The sequence below is a fragment of the Borostomias antarcticus genome, assembly GCF_949987555.1.
Source record: "Borostomias antarcticus genome assembly, chromosome: 7".
Lineage (NCBI taxonomy): Eukaryota > Metazoa > Chordata > Actinopteri > Stomiiformes > Stomiidae > Borostomias > Borostomias antarcticus.
In genome coordinates this window covers 14,204,692-14,228,860 of record NC_140240.1, presented here as the reverse complement: position 1 = coordinate 14,228,860, position 24,169 = coordinate 14,204,692, and the positions used below count along the sequence as shown (strand labels likewise).

General features: G+C 43.5%; 1 protein-coding gene across 4 annotated transcripts in view; it reads left to right on the top strand.

The window, feature by feature from the left end:
• r3hdm2 (R3H domain containing 2) overlaps positions 1 to 24,169 on the top strand; it is a gene marked incomplete at its 3' end in the record, with an annotated part of 60,021 nt that overhangs the window by 6,116 nt on the left and 29,736 nt on the right. For all 4 annotated transcript variants that reach the window (XM_084441247.1, XM_084441246.1, XM_084441245.1 and 1 more), the window contains exons 4-7: positions 20,720 to 20,809; positions 21,215 to 21,335; positions 22,793 to 22,871; positions 23,956 to 24,015. In XM_084441247.1, the coding sequence (XP_084297373.1) occupies positions 20,720 to 20,809; positions 21,215 to 21,335; positions 22,793 to 22,871; positions 23,956 to 24,015 (350 nt within the window). The remainder of the gene's footprint in view (positions 1 to 20,719; positions 20,810 to 21,214; positions 21,336 to 22,792; positions 22,872 to 23,955; positions 24,016 to 24,169) is intronic.

Sequence of the window (24,169 nt, the reverse complement as noted above, 5' to 3'; positions counted from 1 at the left end):
AGTCCCTGAACATTCGCTACGGAATAATGTACCCAGACAAGCTGCGACTGATGGTTGATGGACAATCACAGGAGTTTGACTCCCTGGCAGAAGCTGAAAAGTTTGTTAAGGACATACGATGTGCAGAAGCTGTACAGAAGAGTTAAAATGGGAACTCAGAAGCTTCACCATCGGTGTTGGACGAACCAAGGAATACCTGGGCCTACAAATGCAAAGGGTACCGTAAAATAATTATCGGTGTTTTACTATTCCCTGTTGGTATTTTTCAGAATATAACTCACCAAGACAGTGCACTTTTAAAGTAAATCCCACACGAAGCAATACGTTGATTTGTGTTGTGGTCTAACAATAGGTTATGAATACTTTAAATAAGAAACAAAAATTCATGTCTTGGAATGTAAGAGGGATGGTTGAAGTCACTAAGCTGAAACAGGTTATTACTAGTGTTGACTTTTGTTGTCTTTTATTATTGTCCTTATTCAGCTCTGTTGTGTTTTGGTTTCAATAAAAGACGGCACCCACTCTCTCACAATACCACACAGTCCAGTGTCCCTTTTCCAGGTGTATTCCAAAAATGAATCTCTCCAACACAGGATTTGAGCAACAATCAAAAGCTGTTTATTACGGAGTCACATGACACTGAGGCTGAGAATGGCTGCTTGAAGATCAGCTCTGGCCAGCGTAGCATGAAAATCTATTTTGAACTATTTTAGAACGGCGCAAAGTTCCGAAAACAAACATATTTACAACAATGCTGAACAACAAGACTGCAGGAAAAACCAAGTCCTCGAGAAAAGCAGAATTCCCTGCTGAAGCTAGCGACGATAAGCTAGCAATGGCTGCAGCTAACGACAGTGTCCAAGCACGAGGCTAGCAAGGTGGCCTCTGACATTGCGAATATATACAGCCTTCTGACAGAATGTCGAGTGGCGATGGCATTTCTCCAGGTCTCTTTGCACTAGTCCTCGAACCACTGGCGGCAGCCGTTCGACTGGAACCGTCTCTTCCAGGGATACAAATTGGTCAGTCAACGCACGATGTTATACGCTGAAGACATCCTGGTTCTAGTCTCAGACCCTGAGCACTCCCTCCCTGTGCTATTCAAAATTATAGACACATTCTCTTAGCTGTCAGGTTACAAAGAAATCAAAAGCCCTCCCCTTAACATTGTACTGCCCTAAAACCTTCTTCCAGGGTGGAAAATTCTCCTGGCCCAGTAATGGCATCAAATACCTAGGCGTTACTATCCCCCCTAAATTAGATGACCTAGTGAAGGTCAACATTGAACCTCTACTGAATCAATTTAGTGCAGATATTGAAAGATGGGCCCCTCTCTTTTTATCACTATGGGGGAAGTCTAATGTTCTGAAAATGACCTGTACACCCAAATTCAATTACATTCTCCAAGCACTCCCAGTTAAAATTCCACTCATATGTCAAACAATTTGATAAACTCTGTAACAAGTTCCTTTGGGGAGGACTCCGCCCGACAGCCACACTCAGGTGTCAATCATGATGATTAGAAACAGCTAACAGGATCAGGTTAAACCACAACATTTCTCTGAAAACAACCATTTTCATCAATCCCCCCTAGATTATACGTGAACACGCAAAATCATCATGATCAAGAGAAATGTTGACTTCCAACAACCTAAACAGCCATTATGCAGAAAGAAAAAGAAGCAAACATGGAAACATGCCTAAATAAGCTAAAACAGATTAATGTCTAAACACTAACATAATCATACCTTCCTGTAGCATGATTACAATTCTAAAGCAAAGCAAAAATATTTATCCATCAGATCACTTCATGTATTGCTGTGTGAATTTCTGCTGTGAAAGGAAAATTACTCCAAATTCGAGTGCCCCGACTCGGAGATAAAGAACCTTTTAAACAAGATACACTTCACAATACCCTGGTCTCCGTTTTAATGAGTATATTTCAAGTGCAACCTGAGGAGTTTTTTGTAAGTATGACAAATGTCCCACACACTTCACATCATCTTGGTCGTCGACGTCTCCACCCGGAGTAGTTTAGTCTTCCCTGTTGAATTCCAGCACACGTTGGCCACCGTGTCCCAAGTCAACTCGGAAGGGCTTCTCTCCAACTCCACCTGTTAGCACAAAAAAAAAACAAGAAAACTGCGACAGCATTATGCATTCCACTCTCTGATTGTGAGAGCATGTCTCCTCTCTCTCTCTCAGACCAAACATAGAGGTTATTATTATCTTTTTTATAGAAGAGCCACTGTTCCAGACTTGACCTTTTGGAAGGTTTGTTCTAAACTGCCTACGGTCTAAGCACCCATTCTCTTTTTCTCCCTTTAGCAGCGCTACAGTCATCAAAACAGTGGGAACAAATTGGAACATTACAATGGAATTTTCCATATTTGCTTTCTTCACCCCGAGTAGGCCCCTACACCTAAGCCGTGTGGATCTTTAGCTCAAGGGCTCTGCTCGAACAACAGCTGCCACGACTGTCCCTGATTTTGGGGTGCTAGGCCTGAAGCTACGATGTTTTTAGTCTGGAGTTTTTGGCTCTACAAGTTATCCAATCTAAGAGAGTATGTTTACTTTGAGACGTACTCATCTTAATCTGTGTAAGGTGATCACCTTACATTGACTATCTTGGCTCCAATTGAGTTTCCCTGTTAACTTAACTTTCCCTTGTTGGAAATTAAGGGATGAATTGATTTATTAACAAGTCAATACCCAGTAGAGCTTCCTCTACCAGTCCCACCCACACAGAGGTCATGAGAGACACAGGTCCCAATTCCAGCAGGAATGGCCTGTTTTTTTTCTCAACCAAATAGGCTCCCCCCCCCTGCTCCATTGCTTTCGCTCTCTCATTTTGATGTCTGTTCCCTCTAGACAGCGATGAGGAGTGACTGTAGCCACCCCCCCCCCCTCGTATCAAGGAGGAACTCTATGTTTTGGCGTCCATTCAAGGTGGTTGTTACCTACAGCTCTTTATCCAACGGCCGCTGCTCCCACAAAAATGACAGCGCTCTCGTTTGTCATCCGCAGCTGTTCTGAATGGTAAATGGTAAATGGACTGCACTTATATAGCATAATATAAGAGTGTAAATAGAGACTAATTTAATCAGATGATTTATTAAAGGAGAATGTTCGTTTTTGACAACCTGGACCTTATTTACAGCATATTATAAGACGTTTGACTCACCGAGATAACTTTGGTGTAATTCGGAGGCCTGTAGAAGAAATTTAAAATCCAGCGTGAGCCAAGTATATCCAAGTAATGGCGGCGGACGGGGCACTGAGAATGCAGCTTCTAAAAAATCTATTTTCTGCCGCGAAATGGTTGTTTTCATCAATCTGTCTTTATGAATCGCTAGTTGTGATTACATACTGTAGAGCGAGGGCTTGTTGTGGTTTTTCACATGCCTCTGTAATATGATCTTTAGAAACATCTTTAGAAACGAAATAGCTTCCCCACTTGCTCCAGCACGCATGCGCACAGCGCGCAGACTGGCTATTCTCCGCCTGTAGGCTACACTCACGGCTCACATTCTGATCTCTACGCTACTACCCAATTAAAAGGGAATACTCATGTTATTCATCATCGTTCAAAGTTGCACTGAAATGAAAAAAGGATTCTGTCCTATTTTGGTTCACATAATTGGTCATAGTGTTCACCGATTCAAAGATGTATGCCCAAAAAATTACTAAATTCTACTTTTGTTGTAATCTTATATCAAAGTATATAATTTCTTACTTCCTGGAAAACAGTAGGTCACGTGCAATGACGACAACAGGTACCTTAGATTTTAGCCCAATAATCTCATGACATCCACCCGTCAATCAACGCCATCGTTCTATAGAATCTGTCTAAAGTTCTTAAAAACTCACTTGTCAATGTTCCAATCAAATTCCTCTAAACATATGTCCCACCCTCATAACTTGTTTGCGTCGGAAATACGTCAAACTACGGAAGTTGATCTCAAACGTCTGTTTCAGTGTGACTAAAACCCATTCTCGTATAGATTATTATTTAATTATCACTTCTCTTTTGCTCAGTATAGATAAATGTATATATGATAGTATCATTTTATCAGATCATTCCCCAACTTCACTATTCTACAAGGATTTGCAATTAATTAAGGGCTCCTCTAGATGGCGCTTACACCCTAAATGGTTAAAAAATTCTGACTTCTTCTGACATAAAATTTCTGAGGGAACACATTGGCCCTTTCCGAATCCAGTCCCTCCCCACTCGCACTCAGTCACCGAGTGCACTCCGTTTTGTAGTCCCCTCACAGCTGAATGTAGTTCCCTTGATTAGGGTGTAGGGCAGGGGTGGGCAAACCTTTTGACTCGCGGGCCACAATGGGTTCTCAAATTTGACAGAGGGGCCGGGCCAGGAGCATTTGGATGGAGTGTTTGGGCCGGATATACTAAAGCGTTGCGTGTAGCGTGTGCAAACCTCATAGCACAGTAAGCACACGCAAATAAATTTACAACCCGATTTATTAACAGTGCGCACTGAGGACTGTGTCTTTCAAATGTGCAAAATAGCCCTTACCCAGTTAGTATGTTTGTCTCAATGAATATGCAAGATGGGGCGTTTACACACTATATGGGACGCCTTCACCTTCACGCGCAAACAGTACACGTGTACCGTCGCCAAGCACCCAAGCACACAGAGATAGACTGTATTAAATATCCAACCTGCAGCAGAAACTAGAAGTGGGTCTTTAAATTGAGAGCGATGTGCGGCGTGTTAATGAAGCTACCTCTGAGCAGTAGCCGCCCGTTCTTGTGTTGACTGCTTGCTAGCGTAGTTTGCATGCTTCGTGGCAAAGTGATGGGTGATATTGTACTCTTTGAAAACCGCAACAGCTTCTTGGCATATAAGACATACAGCCGTTGATCGGACTTCAGTGAAAAAATATTTTGTTGTCCACTCCTTATTAAACACTCGGCACTCACTGTCCACTTTCCTTTTCTTTGGTCCGCTCATTTTTACAGAAGGTCTCAAATGGCAACGGGAAAGTGAAAATGAAAGTGAAATAAAGAGTAATACGCTACACTCCAACAAAGGTCAATGTGTCTGGAGTGCGCCATCTATTGGGGAAACGCGGGCATTGCAGGGAAAAGGGAAAATTAATGAGGTCTTTACTATAATTTGGACAAGTTCGGCGGGCCGGATTAAAAAGCCTAACGGGCCGTATATGGCCCGCGGGCCGTAGTTCGCCCATGTCTGGTGTAGGGTATAAAAACCTTAGGGACGCACTCCCCTCACTCTAGCGGAAACAGGAAACACAAACCACAACGGTTACCATGGTTTCGCGTCAACAGCACTTTGCAGCGGTAGAGGCATCGTTAGTATCTTCTTTGTTACAGCTTATGAGGATTGCCTATATCAGATAGCCTACCTAGGTCCTAAGTGGAAATATCCAAATGACAATATGGCTATTGTCAGTAAAAGAAGTCATTTTTTACATATTGTATTCTTTGTTTTTATTTTTGTTTTTATTTGCATCAAAACAAAGCACGCCTGATTTTTTGTCCTGATTTTATGCTAATTTCATCTTCACTGTTATGAAGCACTTTGGGTTGCAATTCTTGTGTTGAATGTTGCTATACAGTTTATTAAAACAAGCCCATAAAAACTGCACAAGCTGGCCATATGAACCTGTGTTTGTCCTCTTGTCATTTTCTGCAAATAATGTCTGACATTATACATTTGGGGGAAAAGTAGTATATAGAAAGTGCACTTACTCAATAACATCTATAAATAGTAAACCATACATAGTAAACCAGGATCTTGCCGTGATCTCATCCTTTCCCTGTGTTCACCTGTGGTCTGAAGTATAGGCTAGTTTAGATTGCAGACCATACCACTAATATGATAACCAGAGATTGCACATATTTGTCTCCAGATTCAGTATAAAGGATACACAGGGATTGCCACAATTCTTATTTATTGAAAATAAAATAATATTGAAAACTGAAAATTGGGCATCACCGATCACAACTGAAAATGATTATCCCCATCAATGGACCCCCGTCTTTGTTGGCAGGGGAGGGGGGGTTCAAGTGAGGACACCCTGGATGTGTCTGGGAAGGACGGTGGATCGGACGTGGATGTGCCTGGGAGGGATGGTTGATCAGACGTGGATGTGTCTGGGAGGGATGGTTGATCAGATGTGGATGTGTCTGGGAGGGGTGGTTGATCAGACGTGGATGTGCCTGGGAGGGACAGTGGATTGCACCTGGATGTGCCCGGGAGGGAAGATGGATCTGGACTGGCCTTAATGGTGGGGTTCGACATGTATGAGGCAATGAGGACAGGTGGAGTCAAAGATGGTTTTGACCCCACTGCCTCATGCATGCCATCATAGAAGCTCCAAGTAGCAGGGGTTTCCTCTCCCTGGTCAGTCCCAGAGCCAGTTGGTGGAGCTCTCAGCTCCTAAAACAAACAGAGGCATGAGATCTCTGCAGCATCTAGAAGGCTATATTCATGTTATGTGAAACACATTTACTGTGTACTTCTTTAAATTCATCCATTTCTTTGAGGCCTGTTTTGGACTTGCCTGACACTCCAGGTTCATTTCTTTTATGATGAAGCTGTTAAAAAATATGTCCGGGAAGATGGTTAAAATGTGTAGGAGTGCTGTGTGGCCCCTCCAATCACTCCACATCTTACCAAGTAGGCCTACACATCATTTGTCAAGTCCTAGTAATGGGATACAATCACCCAATTAATCTTCTTTCATGGAATCTTAAACATTAAGGTGTTTTTGGTTGTAGGCCTAATCAGTGAAATCTGCCAATGGAACAAGTGAACCTTTGCTTAATGTTTGGAAGAAGATGCATTTATCTAAAAACAAATCACTTGGCCTATATCTCACTGAAATGTTGCTTGTTGGGTGTAAAAAGATGTGTTTGTAGTGAGTGGCAGGCCATTCATAGACTAAACATATGAGAAAAATAAATAATACGTACTCCCAAGCTTCTTTAGTGCTGTTTCGTTTTTTGTGGACAACTTTTCATTTTGCATTCTCAGTTTGATCAGCTGTTTAGTCTGAACAACAGTCCTGAGAATAAATAAAATTAAGATGAATATATTACCAAAATTCTTATATGCTTTCCAATCAATTCCTTTGGAACCTCCACTCTCATTTTCCCCAAAAGTCAGGAAGTTGCTTTCAAATTTTATTTTATTTGGAATAACAGGAAGGTTAGACTTTATCTAACTACCACATTTACAGTGGTATTACTAGGCTGCCCAGTTGAGAGCTGCAATGTTTTGGTTTTCTAGAGAGTTAGATTTGCCCTGATTACATATTGAGTTAGCTTTGCCCTGGTTACATATTGAATCGCTGTCCTCTAAGGGTTTGACATTAGACAGTTTTTTATACTCAGCACCGCTTAAGGTACTGAGGAAAAATACAACTAACCTTTTTCTGGAAAACACTATAGTTATCTGGCATGAAATGCATAAATATCTTAAATATTTACCATTATGATCTTGTTTTTCACCAATCTGGGATAATGAACACTTCAGCCCGGCTAAAAAGGACAGGGGATTTAAAACCTGGTTTAATAAAGGCATAGAACAAATGAAGGACCTATATGTGGATAACAATCTAATGTCGTTTGATATGCTGAAAATAAAGTTAGACATGCCACAGAAACACTTCTTTAAATATTTACAACTTAGAAGTGTTATTTGGGCTTGCTTACATAATTTAGTGCAACAGCCTTAAATATATAAAATATTGGTGGAAAACCATGAAGAAAATTCTGAAAATAGGAGACAAGAGTGGGTACGAGATTTACAAGAGGACATCTAAGACGATGAATGGAGTTTGATTTGTTCAAAAGCACAAACACAAACCATTAACACTCAACTGAGATTGATACAATATAATTGGATTATGAGAATGTGCATCACCCCGGTGAAGTTAAATACATTTGATCCTAATATTCCTGACATGTTGTAAATGCAATATTCATAAAGGTATATTATATCATTGTTTGTGGGAATGTGTTGAGATTCAAACATTCTGGAGTTCAGTGATACGATATATCTAAGATTACTTCTTCTCCTTTACCTCTTAGCCCTAAATTGTGTATTCTAAGTATCTATCCAGATTTGTCTGCTCGAGAAAGGAAAATGGTGGACTTATGTCTATTACAAGCCAGGCGCTCTATTGCCCTGTGTTGGAAGAATGTTAGTTGCCCCTCTCTTGGCCTTTGGTTGAAAAACATAAGATTTTGTGTGCATTGTTCACTTGGTGATAAATGAGATGCACGCACATTAGTGTCCTTTCGAGTTTAAGTAAAGGTTTGAATGAGTCTAGCTCTTAACTTTTCATGATATCTCATCTGCATTCTTAACTTGATTTTCTATCTTTATTTTTATTGATGAATATGTACTTACCAACAATTGTATTATTTCCAATATTTTCTGTTACTATTTTAGGTACTGCGATTTGTTCGATTTTGGGGAGGATTTAGTTATGTATGTCTATTGTGCTTAATGTGTAAAAAAGGTATGTACCTTTCCAAAAAAAGGAGTAAAGGAAGGATGAGGACTTTAATATAATGTAATTGTTACGTTATTTAATGACATTGTAGTTACGTAATTATACAATGTTAAAAACGATAACGTTACAGCGACATTGCCGTACAGTCTCCATGAGGATAGGTAATTTTGCAACCATATAGGTCTGTGTCACAACGTCACCTGTTGGTAATGTACAATTTACCAAACTACGACCAATGTGCCACGTTGGCTTTACGTACTTCGTAGTAGGGAACTAGCCATTAGCTAGCTGCTAATGAGCCACTAGCAAGGCGCTAACTAGCTAGCTGACCGATTACTAGTGGTCCAAACAATGGACAATGCAAGAAAGAGGGATGGGCTGCACTTGAAACAAGCAATCAAACACATTTGGAGAGGATTGTGGCTGCGTTTACATGGACAGTTTAATTCCCTTTTCATTCGGAATGAAAGCCCAATCCTATGTCATCATGTAAACACCTAAATCGGAATAAAAATGGCCAATGCAATTGAAAATCTAATCCGATGTAAGGGGCTGGTGTAGTCCGATTCTCAATCCGATTGAAAGAATTTTTCGTACATGTATACCCTTAATCGTATTAAAATTAATTCCGGTCTTTCTGCGCAAACTCGTTTCCTTGCCCTTCTGCCGCGATAACATACATGGCAGCCTCAAAGAGCAAGAGATGGTCCCGAGTGGAAACCTTATTTCTAATATCTACTTTAAAATATTTAAAAATAATGACACGAGTGGATGGTCGAAAATATAAGAACACAGAGATTTATCAAACGGTTGCTGAAAAAATGAAAAAAGATGGGTTCGTCGACAGAGACGCCAAACAAGTTCACAACCACTGGAAAACCCTTATGAATACGTTTGTATTCATTCATGTTGTAGGTAGGCTACTCTTGTTTAGTCTAAACAAACGTATTCATTCAAATGTAAATGTAAACATGTAGATGTCCAATCAGAAGCCTTCCCAGCCTTACGAGGACCCGAATAAATGTGATTAAAAGTGTCTCCCATGTAAACCCTCATTCGGAATGACTCACAGGAAAAACTTTCATTCCGAATTATTTCATTTGGATTATTTCATTCCGAATGAAAAGCCATCATGTAACCGCAGCCAAATTTTAGCACTTTGGCACTGGTGATTTTTCTTTGGCTCTGGCTAAAATCTCTTTGGGGGGCACCAAAAAAGCCTCTATGCAGGAAAAACCTTGACTCCACTGGTCCCTAATTCCCTCAGGAGTTTAAAGCCTGCAAGAGAGGAGCAGAGGTTAGCTCTGTATAACCAGGAGCTCGCTGCCCTGCACTTTGGTATTTCTGAATCTTACTGGGGTAATTATGGACCGGTGAAGCAGGGCTCACGCATGTCACATGCATGTCATAATACCTGCACATGGTAATAGGATTGTATTAGCTTAAGTGTAGGCTAGGCTACCCTTCCATCCATCTCTGCAGCGAGTTCCCTCACTATTACATTACATTACATTACAGTCATTTAGCAGACGCTTTTATCCAAAGCGACTAACAATAATTGCATTTAACGTAGGAAGAGCCAATGTACTACTACTTGCCAGAACTCACAAGTGCGTCTTCTTTCTAAAACAAGTGACTAAGAGCATAATCTAGTGCTGAAGGCAAAGTGCAATAATCGCAATCTAAAGTACAGTGCAATATAATATAATACAATAAGTGCTTAGGTGGGAGGATTGTTGTAGTACTTCTTGAAGAGATGAGTTTTGAGCCTGCGACGAAAGATGGGCAGCGACTCTGCTGTCCTGACATCAGTGGGCAGTTCGTTCCACCACTGCGGGGCCAGGACAGACAAGAGCCGTGACCGTGTCGATCGACCGCAGGAGCCTCGGATGACGGGGCAACCAGTCGCCCTGAGGTAGCAGAGCGTAGCGGTCGGGAGGGGGTGTAGGGTTTGACCATGGCCTGGAGGTAGGAGGGGGCTGTTCCTTTCATTGCCCTCTAGGTTAGCGCCAGAGTTTTAAACTGGATGCGAGCCGCTACAAGGAGCCAGTGTAGGGAACGGAGGAGGGAAGTTGTGTGGGAGAAGTTGGGGTGGTTGAACACCAGGCGAGCAGCAGCTTTCTGGACAAGTTCCAGAGGTTTAATGGCTGACGCCGGTGCCCCAGCGAGGAGGGAGTTGCAGTAGTCCAGGCGGGAGATGACCAGGGCCTGGATGAGTACCTGCGCCGTTTCATTAGTGAGGAAAGGGCGAATCCTCCTGATGTTGTAGAGCATGAATCTGCAGGAACGTGTGACATGTGAGGAAAATGACAGTTGGTCATCCAGGGTCACACCCAGATTCCTCGCAGTCCGAGTCGGGGCCACCACTGTGTCTTCAATGGTGATGGCCAGGTCCCGGTGCGGACAGCCCTTCCCCGGGAGGAACAGCAGCTCAGTCTTGTCCAGATTGAGCTTGAGGTGATGTGTCGTCATCCACTCCGAGATGTCAGCCAAGCACCCAGCTATGCGTGTCTCCACTTTTGTATCAGAAGGGGGAAATGACAGAACCAGTTGGGTGTCATCGGCATAGCAGTGATAGGAGAAGCCATGCGAGCGAATGACAGAGCCCAGAGATGTAGTGTAGAGGGAAAACAGGAGAGGACCCTGGACAGACCCTTGTGGAACCCCCGTAGTCAGACTACGCGGTTCCGACGTCGACCCTCTCCATGTCACCTGGTAGGAGCGGCCCGTCAGGTAGGATGCAAACAGGGAGTGTGCAGAGCCAGCGATGCCTTTCCCCTCGAGGGTGGAGAGGAGGATCTGGTGGTCTACGGTATCAAATGCTGCTGACAGGTCTAGGAGTATCAGGACAGAGGAGAGAGAGTTCGCTCTTGCGGCATGGAGTGACTCCGTTACTGCAAGGAGGGCGGTCTCTGTCGAGTGGCCAGCCTTGAACTCGGATTGGTGGGGATCTAGGAGGTCGTTCTGGTGGAGGTACGAAGACAGTTGGTTAAAGATAGCACGTTCAAGTGTTTTGGATAGAAAGGATAGAAGGGAAACCGGTCTGTAGTTTTTGACATCAGAGGGGTCGAGAGATGGTTTCTTTAGGAGGGGGGTGACTCTGGCAGTCTTGAAAGCAGAGGGAAAGCATCCTGATACAAGAGATGCATTGATGAGGTGGGTTAGGAAGGGAAGGAGTTCGGGTGCAACAGACTGAAGGAGAGTCGAGGGAACAGGGTCTAGGGAGCACGTGGTGGGGCGGTTAGATGTTACAAGGTTGAGGGCCTCGTTGGGGGAGAGGGGAGAAAAGTGGGATAAGGTGGGGCGTGGAGAGGAGGGGTGGAGCAGGGAGGGGAGAGAGGGTGGGCGGGTGAGTTTCGTGCACGGAGCGTTGACCGGGGGAGGGGGAAAGAGGATCTGATATTGTTAACTTTCTTGTCAAATAAGTTCGCGAAATCATCAGGGAGAAGGGAGGAGTTGGGAGTAGGAGGTGGGGGCTGGAGTAGTGAAGAGAAGGTTTCAAAGAGTTTTTTAGGATTGGAAGCAGAGGCTAGGATTTTAGAGCGGAAGAAAACAGCTTTAGCAGCAGACAGAGAGGAGGAGAATGTGGAAAGAAGAGATTGGAAATTAAGAAGGTCCTCTGGGAGCTTGCCTTTCCTCCATTTACGCTCAGCTATTCTCAGGCTCCGTCTATCAGTACGCACTGAGTCTGACAGCCTTGGGGTAGGTGGAGTTGGGCGTGCAGGCCTGGAGGTGAAGGGACAGAGATTGTCCAGAGAAGAGGAAAGAGTAGAGAGGAGAAGATCAGTGGCAGTATCAGAGGGTAGGAGTGTAGTAGAGGTTTCGAAAAATGAAGTATTTGCCAAAGCAAAAGTTCGCTCAAAAAGGTTCAGTCAGATTTATTAAGAAAACAATACGATTGCAAACGGACCTCAAGATAAAACACAGAGTGGTTCACCAGAACAGAAGTAAAAATGAGCTCGCCAGATACCCCCTTATATGTGTTCAAAACAAGGATGTGGTGCAGCCGACATTTGATTGATATGAGTCGTCTATCCGTCATCGTAAGGTGACGGATATCAAACAGTGGTCGAGGGATGAAAAGAAAAGCGCGGCGCACTTTGAATATAAACAAAGAAACAAAAGGTCTGAGCCAGGACGGGAAGGACGAAGGTGTGGCCCTTCTGACTTAAACAAAGAGATGAGGAAGAGCGAGGTAGAGGAGGTGTTTTGGAATTACAAAAGAGAGAGAGAAACAAAGGGTTAAGGTGTTTACAATAGCAAAAGGCAGGGGACTGGATGAATAGGTTTTAAAGAAAAGAAAAGAATCTGAATAGTCTTGAGACTAGGTGTAAAATTCCACGACAAACTCCCTCATCTGTGGCTGAACAGCCACATAAAATATATACATCAAATATAAAATAAGCATAATAAAAAAAAATCAATTACAAACACAAAATGTAAAAACTCTATGCTATACATGTGGAAAGGAAGTAATCTCTCCACTAGGTGGAGCAAGAATAAAAAGAATTTCATTGTGAAATATTTAACAAAAATAGATTATTTTCTTTCCACATGCAAATCACGCACCAAAACTCCCTTGTTTCAGAAATTTGACAGGAAACAAGGTAAAAAAGATGGCATGACTACTAATCTAAAAGGGACAACCATTCACCAAAAAACCTTGAATTAAAATTGACAGAAACAAGGTAAAAAAATGACATGGTTACCAGTTTAAAAGTTAACGTTCTGAAAAGGGAAAAAACCTCTTGGTCAAATTTCTGAGGAAAAAACCCAAAGAAGTAAAACTTCAAATCCATCTATCAGCTCATGTTTCCAAACATTATAAATCCTGTAGGTAGATATTATGCATTTCGTCGAGATAATTTTCAAAGGGGTCATCTACTTCTCCGCTCGGTACTGAAGTCTGGACCATTAGTGCTTTAGCTGGAATATCCACTAAACACTTTGTAGCACATTTGATAATCACTGAAATGATAATGAACCCAAAAATAATACACACAAGAACAATAATAATAGTCCTAAAAATATTACCAAAACCTGAAAATGCATTATCAACCTGTCCCCAAATATCCCAGGTATGTAATTTGTTTAAGGTCTCAAGTCCTCTTTTGTTTGCTTCATGAAATTCAGCTAGTGTGACGTTTGGATCAGAAATGTACGAACAGCATTCACTCCCTACGATTGCACATGTACCTCCTTGAGAGGCTAGGATTGTATCTAATGCGAACCTATTCTGGAGAACGACTTTCTTCATTTCATTTACCTCTTGGGCAAGGGCAAAAATAACTCTATCAGATGCATTTATGTGATCCTGTAGGACATACGATAAAATCTGTATTTCAGCATTATTCCGAAGAAAACCATTACTAGGAATCATCATTCCTAGTGCTGCATTGAAAATTGCGAGATCCCTACGATGTCTAATAGTAGTTTGTTTATGGAGTACTTTCATCTCTTCCTGAGTAACATTCCTGATCATAGGAATTAAATGAGCTAAATAACAACGTCCCATACTATCCTCAGGTAGTTTAGAGTAGGCAATGTTTCCACAGACTAGGAAAATGCCTTCAGGGAGTTCTATTTCCTTGCCTCGATACAGATACTCATAGACTGGGTCTATACAAGAGCTGGTTCCTAAATCAGTAATGGCTGAGTCTAAGTTCTTCCTAAAAACATCAATACAACCTGTTACCTTCTGCAGAGGTATGACTTTGAATTGATCAGTGTTTGTTTGAACTCTAAGATTAGTTTGGTTGAATAGTTTTCTCTGAGACTGGACAAAACAATCAATAATCTGACATTTTAACCCGGAAAAAACAATTGAATTTCTCCATTCTACAGTTGTGGATAAGCCAGTACACGCTAACTGTGCAGTTAAAGGAACTGTATATACCTGTGTGAAGACAGCTTGAATATTATGAATTAACTGGGGTCCAGGTACTCTGGAAAAATGAATAACTAGCTAGTTCTAGTCGAGTAAATTCTCTTGGTTTCTGGTTTTGATTGACCTGTGATTGAACTGTGTTAAAATGCTATTCTCTATACCGTCGTAGGAATTAATTAATCTATCTACTCCTGCATGAATTTGACAAGATGAGACTTGTTCCCTAGTGGAGAATGTATGGGTTGCTAACCCTTGCCAGTCATGTAACCATTCAGCTTGTGTTAAGGGAATTGGATATAGGGTAGGTGATGATGTACTAGCCGGGACCTGTTGACAAATCCAACAATCATCATAATCCATTTTTGATGCAAATTCCCGTACCATACTTATAGCAGTGTTAGGATGGGTCTTCCGATCTGAGTTGGATGACCTGGTTAAATACTTGTTACAATTAACTACCATAGTAGAGGGATAATCTGGGACAGGTTTGCAAATATCAGCACCATAGTTCTTGCTTCGAGCTACATTAATCACATCTCTGCTTAAAACACACCAATATGGCATTTCCCAACTCTTTTCATCAGCATTGGTCAGAGTCACCAGGGTAGATCCAAGGAACTTCTCATCGTCTTGGATTTTGACATCTGTAGAGCGTAACAGAGTCCAGTCATTCTTGTTCACAGTGTATATCCAACAGTCATTTAGGTGACACTTCTCTTTTGGGCAATAGAATGTCACTGGGGACAAGGCGTCTTCTCTTCTAGATCGCAACTTCAATGTCGCGTTGTTTGAATCAGTTATGTTCAATGTTAGTTGCAGTGTGTGCAGGTGTGTGCGTGTGTGGTGCATCTTGTGAGGTCATGGCTGTGGAGTTTCTCCATATTGCCATCATAACGACCATGAGAAGGAGGTGACCAGCAAGGTCATTTTTCCTCCGATTCCTCATCAGAGGAGAGGACAGTGTGGCGGCCCATGGCTTTGGCCTCTGAGCCCTCTGGTTCAGCTGCATCCTTGATCTCCTGGTGTTGGCGATCCCCTGGTGGACCGTCCTCTGCTGCTTGGACCCGTCGGCAATGGCTTGCATGGATCCACGAAGTCCTCTCAGCTACTTTGACCGCCGTCTGCGTGGTGAGTAGAACCTGGTACGGCCCGAGCCACCTCGGCGAGTTCCAGCTCCTTCGTCTGTGGTCGTGGACCAGGACCCAATCCCCAGGAGAGATGTGATGCAGGAACCCCTCCTTAGCCTCAGGAATGGCGTCCTCACTTTGGTGTGGATCTCCAACCCAGTCAGTAGCTTCCATTGCCGTCTGCAGCCACGTGCCTGTCTCCTCCTTGTTAACAAACTCAGAGACACCAAGTGAAATGTGTGGGACACCTTGTTTTTCATCATACAGCTGTTTCTGTGTCTCTGTCAGACACACAGAGAGAGCTGCATGATCAGGATCTACATACAGCATAGCACATTCAAGAAACTCACTACTTTGTGGTTGTAACCAGACTTTCTCAAAATCATGATCTTGTTGTAGTGGGGATACATTTGCAGTGCAGTGTAATGTAGTCTGTGGTGTGAGAGGGGTGTCATATGAATAACAGGAGTTAATTTTTGAGAACAGCTTAGAACGTTGGAGGGACATCTGATCATTATTTTCAATGTTCCAGGAATATGTCCAACTTGTCATATGTTCTATAAACATGAGGTCGCGCAGTGGTGTTACCTGTTTAGGCCGGATAATGGTGACCCCATTTGAGTCACAGCACATCTGAAACCCTAGTTTGCACAGCAGATCTCTCCCCATTAGGTTAACAGGACAACAATGAGAATAGATAAATTGGTGTTGGAATTCAGCATCATCCAACACAACAGGAAGTGACGTAGTCATTCTCTCAGATTTTTCAATACCTGCTGCACCAATGGTTTTTGCAACTTCATTTGTCAGTTTAGGAACAACATTAATCTTTGAGGAGCTTAGGACTGATGAGTGTGCGCCGGTGTCAGCTAAAAACATGAGTTGCTCTCCATTAACTTCTAAAGTTACGACTGGAAGCTCGGACGGTGTTGTATGCAGATTAAGGTATTGACAAATATGAACAACCTTCTCTTTATCCTGTACAGCTGTACTATCTGACGGTCCCTCAGCAAACCTCTCTGTCTGTTCCTGGCCTAGTCATGACTGTTGCTGTGGGTTGTTCAGGGAATTTCCAGCAGGTGGCGCCGAACCCCAGGTTGCAGGATTCTTTCTCTCATTTCGCCTGCGGTAACTGCGACAGTTCCTGATCCAGTGACCAGTTTTACCACAATGAAAACACGCGTCAGTTCTGTCTCCGTTTTCGTTTCCCTCCCTCGGTTTCATCCTGTAGTCCATTCTGTTTCTATCCCTACGATTCTTGTTCATGTGACGACCCTGTGGTCGTTGTTCTCTCTCTGGTCCTTCGGACTGGTTTTCTATCTGTTCCAGTTGAGCGGCTTGTAACTTGGCTGTACCTAACTTAATTTCTTTCGCCTCCCTTTGTTCAATGTGAACGCGAAGTCGCTCCGCATACCGGAAATGGTCAACAACTTCCTCGAGCGAAGTTGACTCCCAGGTGTGGCAACACATCCTAACTTGGTCAGACAAAGAGGAGAGAGAGTTATTCATCAACTGTTGTTTTAGAATTTTCTTATAATCGGCATTCGCTTTGTCCATGCCACTGTGTGACGCGAAGACTGATTCCAGTCGTTCCCAAAATTTCTCGAACTGTTCATCGGATTGTTGTTTACAATATGTGATACGGTCCTAATCCATTTTCTTTGGGAATCGAGTTTTGATTCTGTTCAACAGCGCAGTGTTTTGGTCGGCAAAATCGGCATGAGAAAAAGGCAACGTAATGTCAAACGGATCTTTCAAATCGACCCATTTTAACCCAAGGCATTGTCTCATGATCATGGCGATTTCCTCTGCGTGAGGCTCATACATTCGAACTAAACTGTTGTTTAAACAGTCTAAAGATTTTCAAACTCGTCAATGTCTTTGGTTGTATCGGGCAAGGTTCTAGCTACATCACGCAGTTCATCCGAACGCCATGGTCTGTACACTCTGATCTCGGGGGTCCAGGCCGCGTGGCCAGCTGCATCATCTAGTTGAGACGGTCGGGGATTAGGATTCGGGCATCGTACCATTGGGGCTAGGAGTTGCGGTTCCTCCAGACTATTACTAGCTAGTTGTAGTTGTTCCAAATTGAACTTAGCCTCAGATATGGCTCTAGCCAACTCTTTCTTCCTTTCCTGTTCTTGCTTAGTGTAACATCTAGTCGAAGATGCTATAGTATGGACGGGAGAAGAGGGTGGTCCTGGAGGTACACGTCGGTCGGGGGAAAGGGGCGCTTTTAATTCGTATTGCGGAGGCGCCTGCATGTCCGAGGAAAACAGATCGGGTGGCGCAGAGGCAATACTGTGAGGGGATACGGCAGAGAGAGAAGGGACGTGGCTAATAATGGCGGGAGCATTGTTAGGTGGTGTGATAACGGAGCAACGAGTCGAGGGGGAAAAATCTAGGTCAGAGTGATTCGATGGGGGAAGCGGCGGAGACGCCGTTGGCTGTATAGCTTCATTGTATCTTTTCTCTGACTTCAAAAAACCTTCCCGCGCTACTGACTCCCAAATTTTAAACGCTGCCCAATCGATGGCATTACCACTTTTCTTACCCAACTTAGTCTTCTCAAACGCTTCTAGTTGAGCCCTAACGTTGGCCAAAGCTTTAACGCTAAGAGTACCAGATGGAGATGGAAAACTGCTATTCTTATTCCATAGCTGAATCTGCCAACAGGCACTAGCAGAATATTTTAGCGCAACAATTTTAGCTGGACCAGACAATTTGAGAATATCAAGTGGTGAGCTAGTAGCGGCACCCATTTTGCACCAAAATCGCTTACGAAAAAACAAAACAAAGGACACTCTCCCACACTCCTGCGTAACACGGAGATGAACGTCTCTCAGACTACTCACTAGCAGTTACGATTTACGGCCCTCAAAAACAGTGTCGGAAAAAAAATAAACAGTACTTTTACCTGGAAAAAAAAATAGGCGCGCTTAACAACACATACAAGACAGAGCCGAAACTCCAACAGTAAAACAGCAGACTAACAAACCCGTGCAGGGACACAACACAAAGAACGAACAAAGAGGACGAACACAGGACGAAAACAGGCCCACGTTTACGACAAGCAAAAAAACATATGCTTGCCCGGCTGCACCAGCCACTTGGTCAAAGTTAAAACTCGTTTAGGTTATACCAACCACCCGGGATCAAAGGGACAAACGCTTCTACCAGAAACGCGGGTCGGACTACGTACCAAACCACTCCCAGTAGCTACCTTCGCTGAGAAAAAATACAACGGTACAACCTTCGCTGAGAAAAAATACAACGGTACAACCTTCGCTGAGAAAAAATACAACGGTACAACTCCCGCGACCGGCCAAAGGGAAGCCCGTTCTGTGCCAACTTTGGCGTATTAACTAGACCAAACTCACACTTCTTCTGAAAGGCATATACCCTAGTAACGAAACAAGGACGAAGTCAAAGAACAATACAATATAATATATCTACTGTTGAGTCACAACTCCTTAGATAGTTACTAAAAAACCCACGCCGGGGTTTCTGTTTTCAATAATCTAGACCAACACAATCTGAAACGAAACCAAGGCAAATACCAAGCATAAAAGGATTCGTTTTTCAACGTACCGTGAGTTTAGCCGAGTGGAACCAACGGCGGACTTCTCCGAACCAATGCAATAGGCGCAAAGAGAGAAGATTTCCAGAGCCGCTACTGCTCCGCACGTCTGCTTCCTTCGCTTCCACTCCAGGCGAATCTCACGGCAGTCGATCCCGTCCCGAGTCGCCAATTGTAGTAGAGGTTTCGAAAAATGAAGTATTTGCCAAAGCAAAAGTTCGCTCAAAAAGGTTCAGTCAGATTTATTAAGAAAACAATACGATTGCAAACAGACCTCAAGATAAAACACAGAGTGGTTCACCAGAACAGAAGTAAAAATGAGCTCGCCAGATACCCCCTTATATGTGTTCAAAACAAGGATGTGGTGCAGCCGACATTTGATTGGCTGAGTCGTCTATACGTCATCGTAAGGTGACGGATATCAAACAGTGGTCGAGGGATGAAAAGAAAAGCGCGGCGCACTTTGAATATAAACAAAGAAACAAAAGGTCTGAGCCAGGACGGGAAGGACGAAGGTGTGGCCCTTCTGACTTAAACAAAGAGATGAGGAAGACGAGGTAGAGGAGGTGTTTTGGAATTACAAAAGAGAGAGAGAAACAAAGTTTTAAGGTGTTTACAATAGCAAAAGGCAGGGGACTGGATGAATAGGTTTTAAAGAAAAGAAAAGAATCTGAATAGTCTTGAGACTAGGTGTAAAATTCCACGACAGGAGAGAGAAGGATTCAGGGGCGGGGAGGGCGGTTCACTATCTGAATGTCCTCCATTTTGTCATGATAATGAAGGTGCTGACGTGTATGAAGAACAACTAGCAGTGAAGGCTTCTCATGGCTTAGGTTTGTGCAGCCTTGGGAATGTTTTCTCTTCTGCTGTGTATCCATGTTCTTCTGTTCTCCAGTCAAGCCTTCCCTCCTCTCCCCTGCCTCCCTCTCTCTCCCCTCCCTCGCTTACCCCCCATTCCCTACTTCCTCCCTCCCTGTCTTCCCTTTCGAGACCATATTACCTCTCAATTATTCAATGTTCATATCCTGTCATAACAGTTATGTCCACCAAGGGATTCAGGGTAGGTACTATATAGTTCACTATCAGTAGTGTTAAAACAGGAACCAAACGGCTTGGACACAAAGATCAATATATCACCTTTAGACCTTAATAATAATAAATTATAATTTTATTTATAAAGCACCGTGAAACAATCTTAACCTAAGGGAATTCTTCTTTTGTCCCATGGTCGATGTTGGCAGTTTGAATCCCATGTAGTGTTAAAGGAAAGGGATAAGAAAAAAAAGAAAAAAAAACAGGTAATAATTGAAAAATAAACAAATAAAAAACACCAATCTGTATAAAGATACAAATGAAGTGGTGGTCTGACCAAGGGGAGGTGATGGAGCATCCCACTAGTGGTGGATTTAATTAAATTATATTATAGATTATATTTATGAGGGGAGGTGATTGAGAACCCCACTAGTGGTGAATTTAATTTAATTATATTATGTTATTACAATGGTGCCTCCATTGGCATTTATAAAAGGGCCCCCAAATCCCTGAGTCTGTGCCGGAATCCCACCTGTTACAGCTTGTGTTGCAGTGTCTGTGCTGCTGTGTGTTTCAGTCCAATGCCAAGCTGAAGCTGGTGAGGAGTCTGGCGGTGTGTGAGGAGTCCTCCGGACCCTTCTCCACAGACGGACCCCCTGAATCACAGGTACTTGTTTTGTTTGTTTATTTATTTGTTTGGATCCCCCGAAGCTGTGGCCTCTGCAGCAGATACTCTTCCTATGGTCCAGGTACAGGTGGCCTACATGCGTTGGTCACATACAGTAGATGGTTGGGTTGCTGGTGGTGATGTAACGCCATGAGAAGAGACCACCATGTCAATTTGTGATATTTATACTTGTTAGAGGATCAGATAGTTTGGGATAAAAGCATAGTCGTCCGTCTTATGGTTTGAAGTTTGACAATCAGATTTTATTATATTATGCAAAGCTTATGTGGTCCAAATCTTAAATATTCAAGAGCAAGTATATGTACAGTACAGTTAGTTTGCAAAAAAATAAGAGCAAGTTGGCGATCTTGTATATTGTCAATGCAAAACATGTCAATGCTCCAGGACATCATCCAGCTCCACATAAGCTGTCCGTCTGACAAGGAAGAGGAGAAGTCTTCCAAGGACGAGTATGAGAACGAGGAGAAGAACAAGGACAAGACCCCGCGCAAGATGCTGTCTCGGGGTAAGACCAAGGCTCGAGTGTAAGGGTTCTCACGTACTGGCATTAGATTATATTGGTTCACCATGGTTCAAATCAGAATCAGAATTATTTTATTGCTATTTGCACTTTTTTTTTTCATCACCGTGGAGCCAACAATGGACCAGTGCCAGGACAGAACAGAACAGTGCAAAATACAAACATAGTGCATAAACTAGCAGTGTATTTGGCCTACAAAAAAGACGGCGGTATTCAGTATAGTCCAAAAATCCAAACAGGATTTACTTTGTTATGCCGGGTGCAGACTAGAGGATTTTAAACCCGATTTTAGCTCCGATTCACCCCTCCCGACAGTCGGGGGGGCGTTCACGAATCAAGGCTTGTCAGAACTGATTATCTGCCCAAATTATCCTGTAGTGTGAGGTGTTTACCGACCTAATCTTAACGTTCCCGACTGATTGTAGTGTCCCCGATTATGAATCGTAAATATCAAACATGTTTGATATTTATCCTTGGGACAGCGATGGAATGCTGAGCGGAAACCAACATTAGCCAATGAGATCGCATTTCCCTGGCATTAATCGCCAGTCTGAAATCGTGTAGTGTGCGGTCCTGCGTCTTGAAGCGTCCGTCTCCTGTAGTCTGCACCCGGCATTACTTATGTGGATATAACAGTGAAGTTATGGAATGGCTATGTTTAAGATATTACAACAGGGTGAAACTAAGAGTTAGTCTCAATCTCACGGCCATCCAGGATCCACCCCTGCGGTCTCTCAACAGGACCTCCAGGGCTAAGTGCCTTAGAGGCAGCAGCCCAACTCAAAGAGAGAGCCTTAGAGGCAGCAGCCCAACTGAGAGAGAGAGCCTTAGAGACAGCAGCCCAACTCAAAGAGAGAGCCTTAGAGACAGCAGCCCAACAGAGAGAGAGCCTTAGAGGCAGCAGGCCAACTGAAAGAGAAAGCCTCAGAGACAGCAGCCCAACTGAGAGAGAGAGAGCCTTAGAGGCAGCAGCCCAACTGAAAGAGAGAGCCTTAGAGACAGCAGCCCAACTGAAAGAGAGAGCCTTAGAGGCAGCAGCCCAACTGAGAGATAGAGCCTTAGAGACAGCAGCCCAACTGAAAGAGAGAGCCTTAGAGACAGCAGCCCAACTGAAAGAGAGAGCCTTAGAGGCAGCAGCCCAACTGAGAGAGAGAGCCTTAGAGACAGCAGCCCAACTGAAAGAGAGAGCCTTAGAGGCAGCAGGCCAGCTAGACATCTGCTGGCGCAGAAGAGAGTAGTGAAACGTGATCCCTCCCTCACTATAGTGTGTTGGTGTAAAAGCCCACCAGTCAGTGAGCTGGGCCAGTCTGCTAGTGTATCTGCTGCTTCCGACCCTCTCCGACCTCCATGACTGAAACACACTGTAGTGAGTGACTGATGTCAACTCTAGTGGCTGTAATAAGCAGCATGGTGTATTATCCCTTTCTCTCTACCCTCCGCAGACTCCAGTCAGGAGTACACTGACTCCACAGGCATCGACGTCCATGAGTTTCTGGTCAACACACTGAAGAACAACCCCAGGTAGCCGCGCACTGCCAGAGACGGCCAGTAGGCCCTGAGCCGGGTCAAATCCTCAGACCAGACCAGGCCTGTATACCCGGGCCTAGTTTCCCCAATTCTAGACTTTGGAGATCTCTGCCAGCGAAAATCTGGAGACATCTCCATTGAAAATCATTGCTAGAAAAGCGACACTACCAATCAGAGCCGCCGCCTACATCTCCAATAGGGTGAAGGGTCCATCTTACCTGAAATGATGTCCTCCAAACAAATTGGAGTGGAGAATCAAAACAAAACATTCACCACCCCATTAGGAAGGACCCCCTAAGGAAGTTGGAGTGGTTCTGCAACGCAGTTTTTTTTTCAATCTCTCAAATTGTTTCCACCCACTTTTAGCCACGAATCCTGGACAAATGTCTTCAGTGTTTAGTTGAGCGCAATGCTTAGAGACTCGTGAGTCTCACCCAGGCGCTTAGAGACTCGTGAGTCTCACCCAGGCCACACAATCTGAGGAATATCTGAACTCCTCACCCCATTGATCTCACCTGAATCCAGCAGCTTGCTATGGTAGGTTGTAGTAAGTCTCTAGCAGAACCCGAACCAAACCCAAACCCACTGTATCTAAACGGTGATGTCATGTTCAAGTAACTAGCATGCAGGAACAAGTGTTCAAACTAATACTTTGAATCCCAGTTCTGTGATGGACCTTTCATAATAAATCTGGGTTCACATACAACAGCTGCAATGAGAGGCTTGTTTTAGAACGTCTGTGTCATTGCACATCCTTCCATAAGATTTGACATGGCATTGAAAATGGCATTTTAAAATCACATTTTGTTCTAAAACTGTCTGGTCTGTTCTATTGTGAACCCAGCTTGGTCTGCCCACAGTATGAGAGACTAGCCTGTATGACTCTACTGGCGGCCTGGGGTGAAGCTGCTACCCATCCTCACTCCAGATGGATCGGAAAAGTATTGCAGTTGCTCTTGCCTTTGATCTTCCTTGGCACTCAGTCTGTACTCTACAACCCCGTCTCTCTCTCTCTCTCTCTCTCTCTCTCTCTCCTCTCTCCTCTCTCTCTCTCTCTCTCTCGCCCTCTTTCCTACAGGGATCGAATGATGCTGCTCAAACTAGAACAAGATATCTTGGAGTTCATTAATGACGACAAGTGAGCAACATTCTCTTCGTCCACTCACATTTAATTTTAGCTTTCTATGTCTGCTGGTATATTTATAGTTAAGCTGTTGTAATAGGATAAATATGGTGATTGTAGTTGATATTGGAGCTTGTTTAGGCTACTGTGGCTGTGCCTGTCTCTCAGA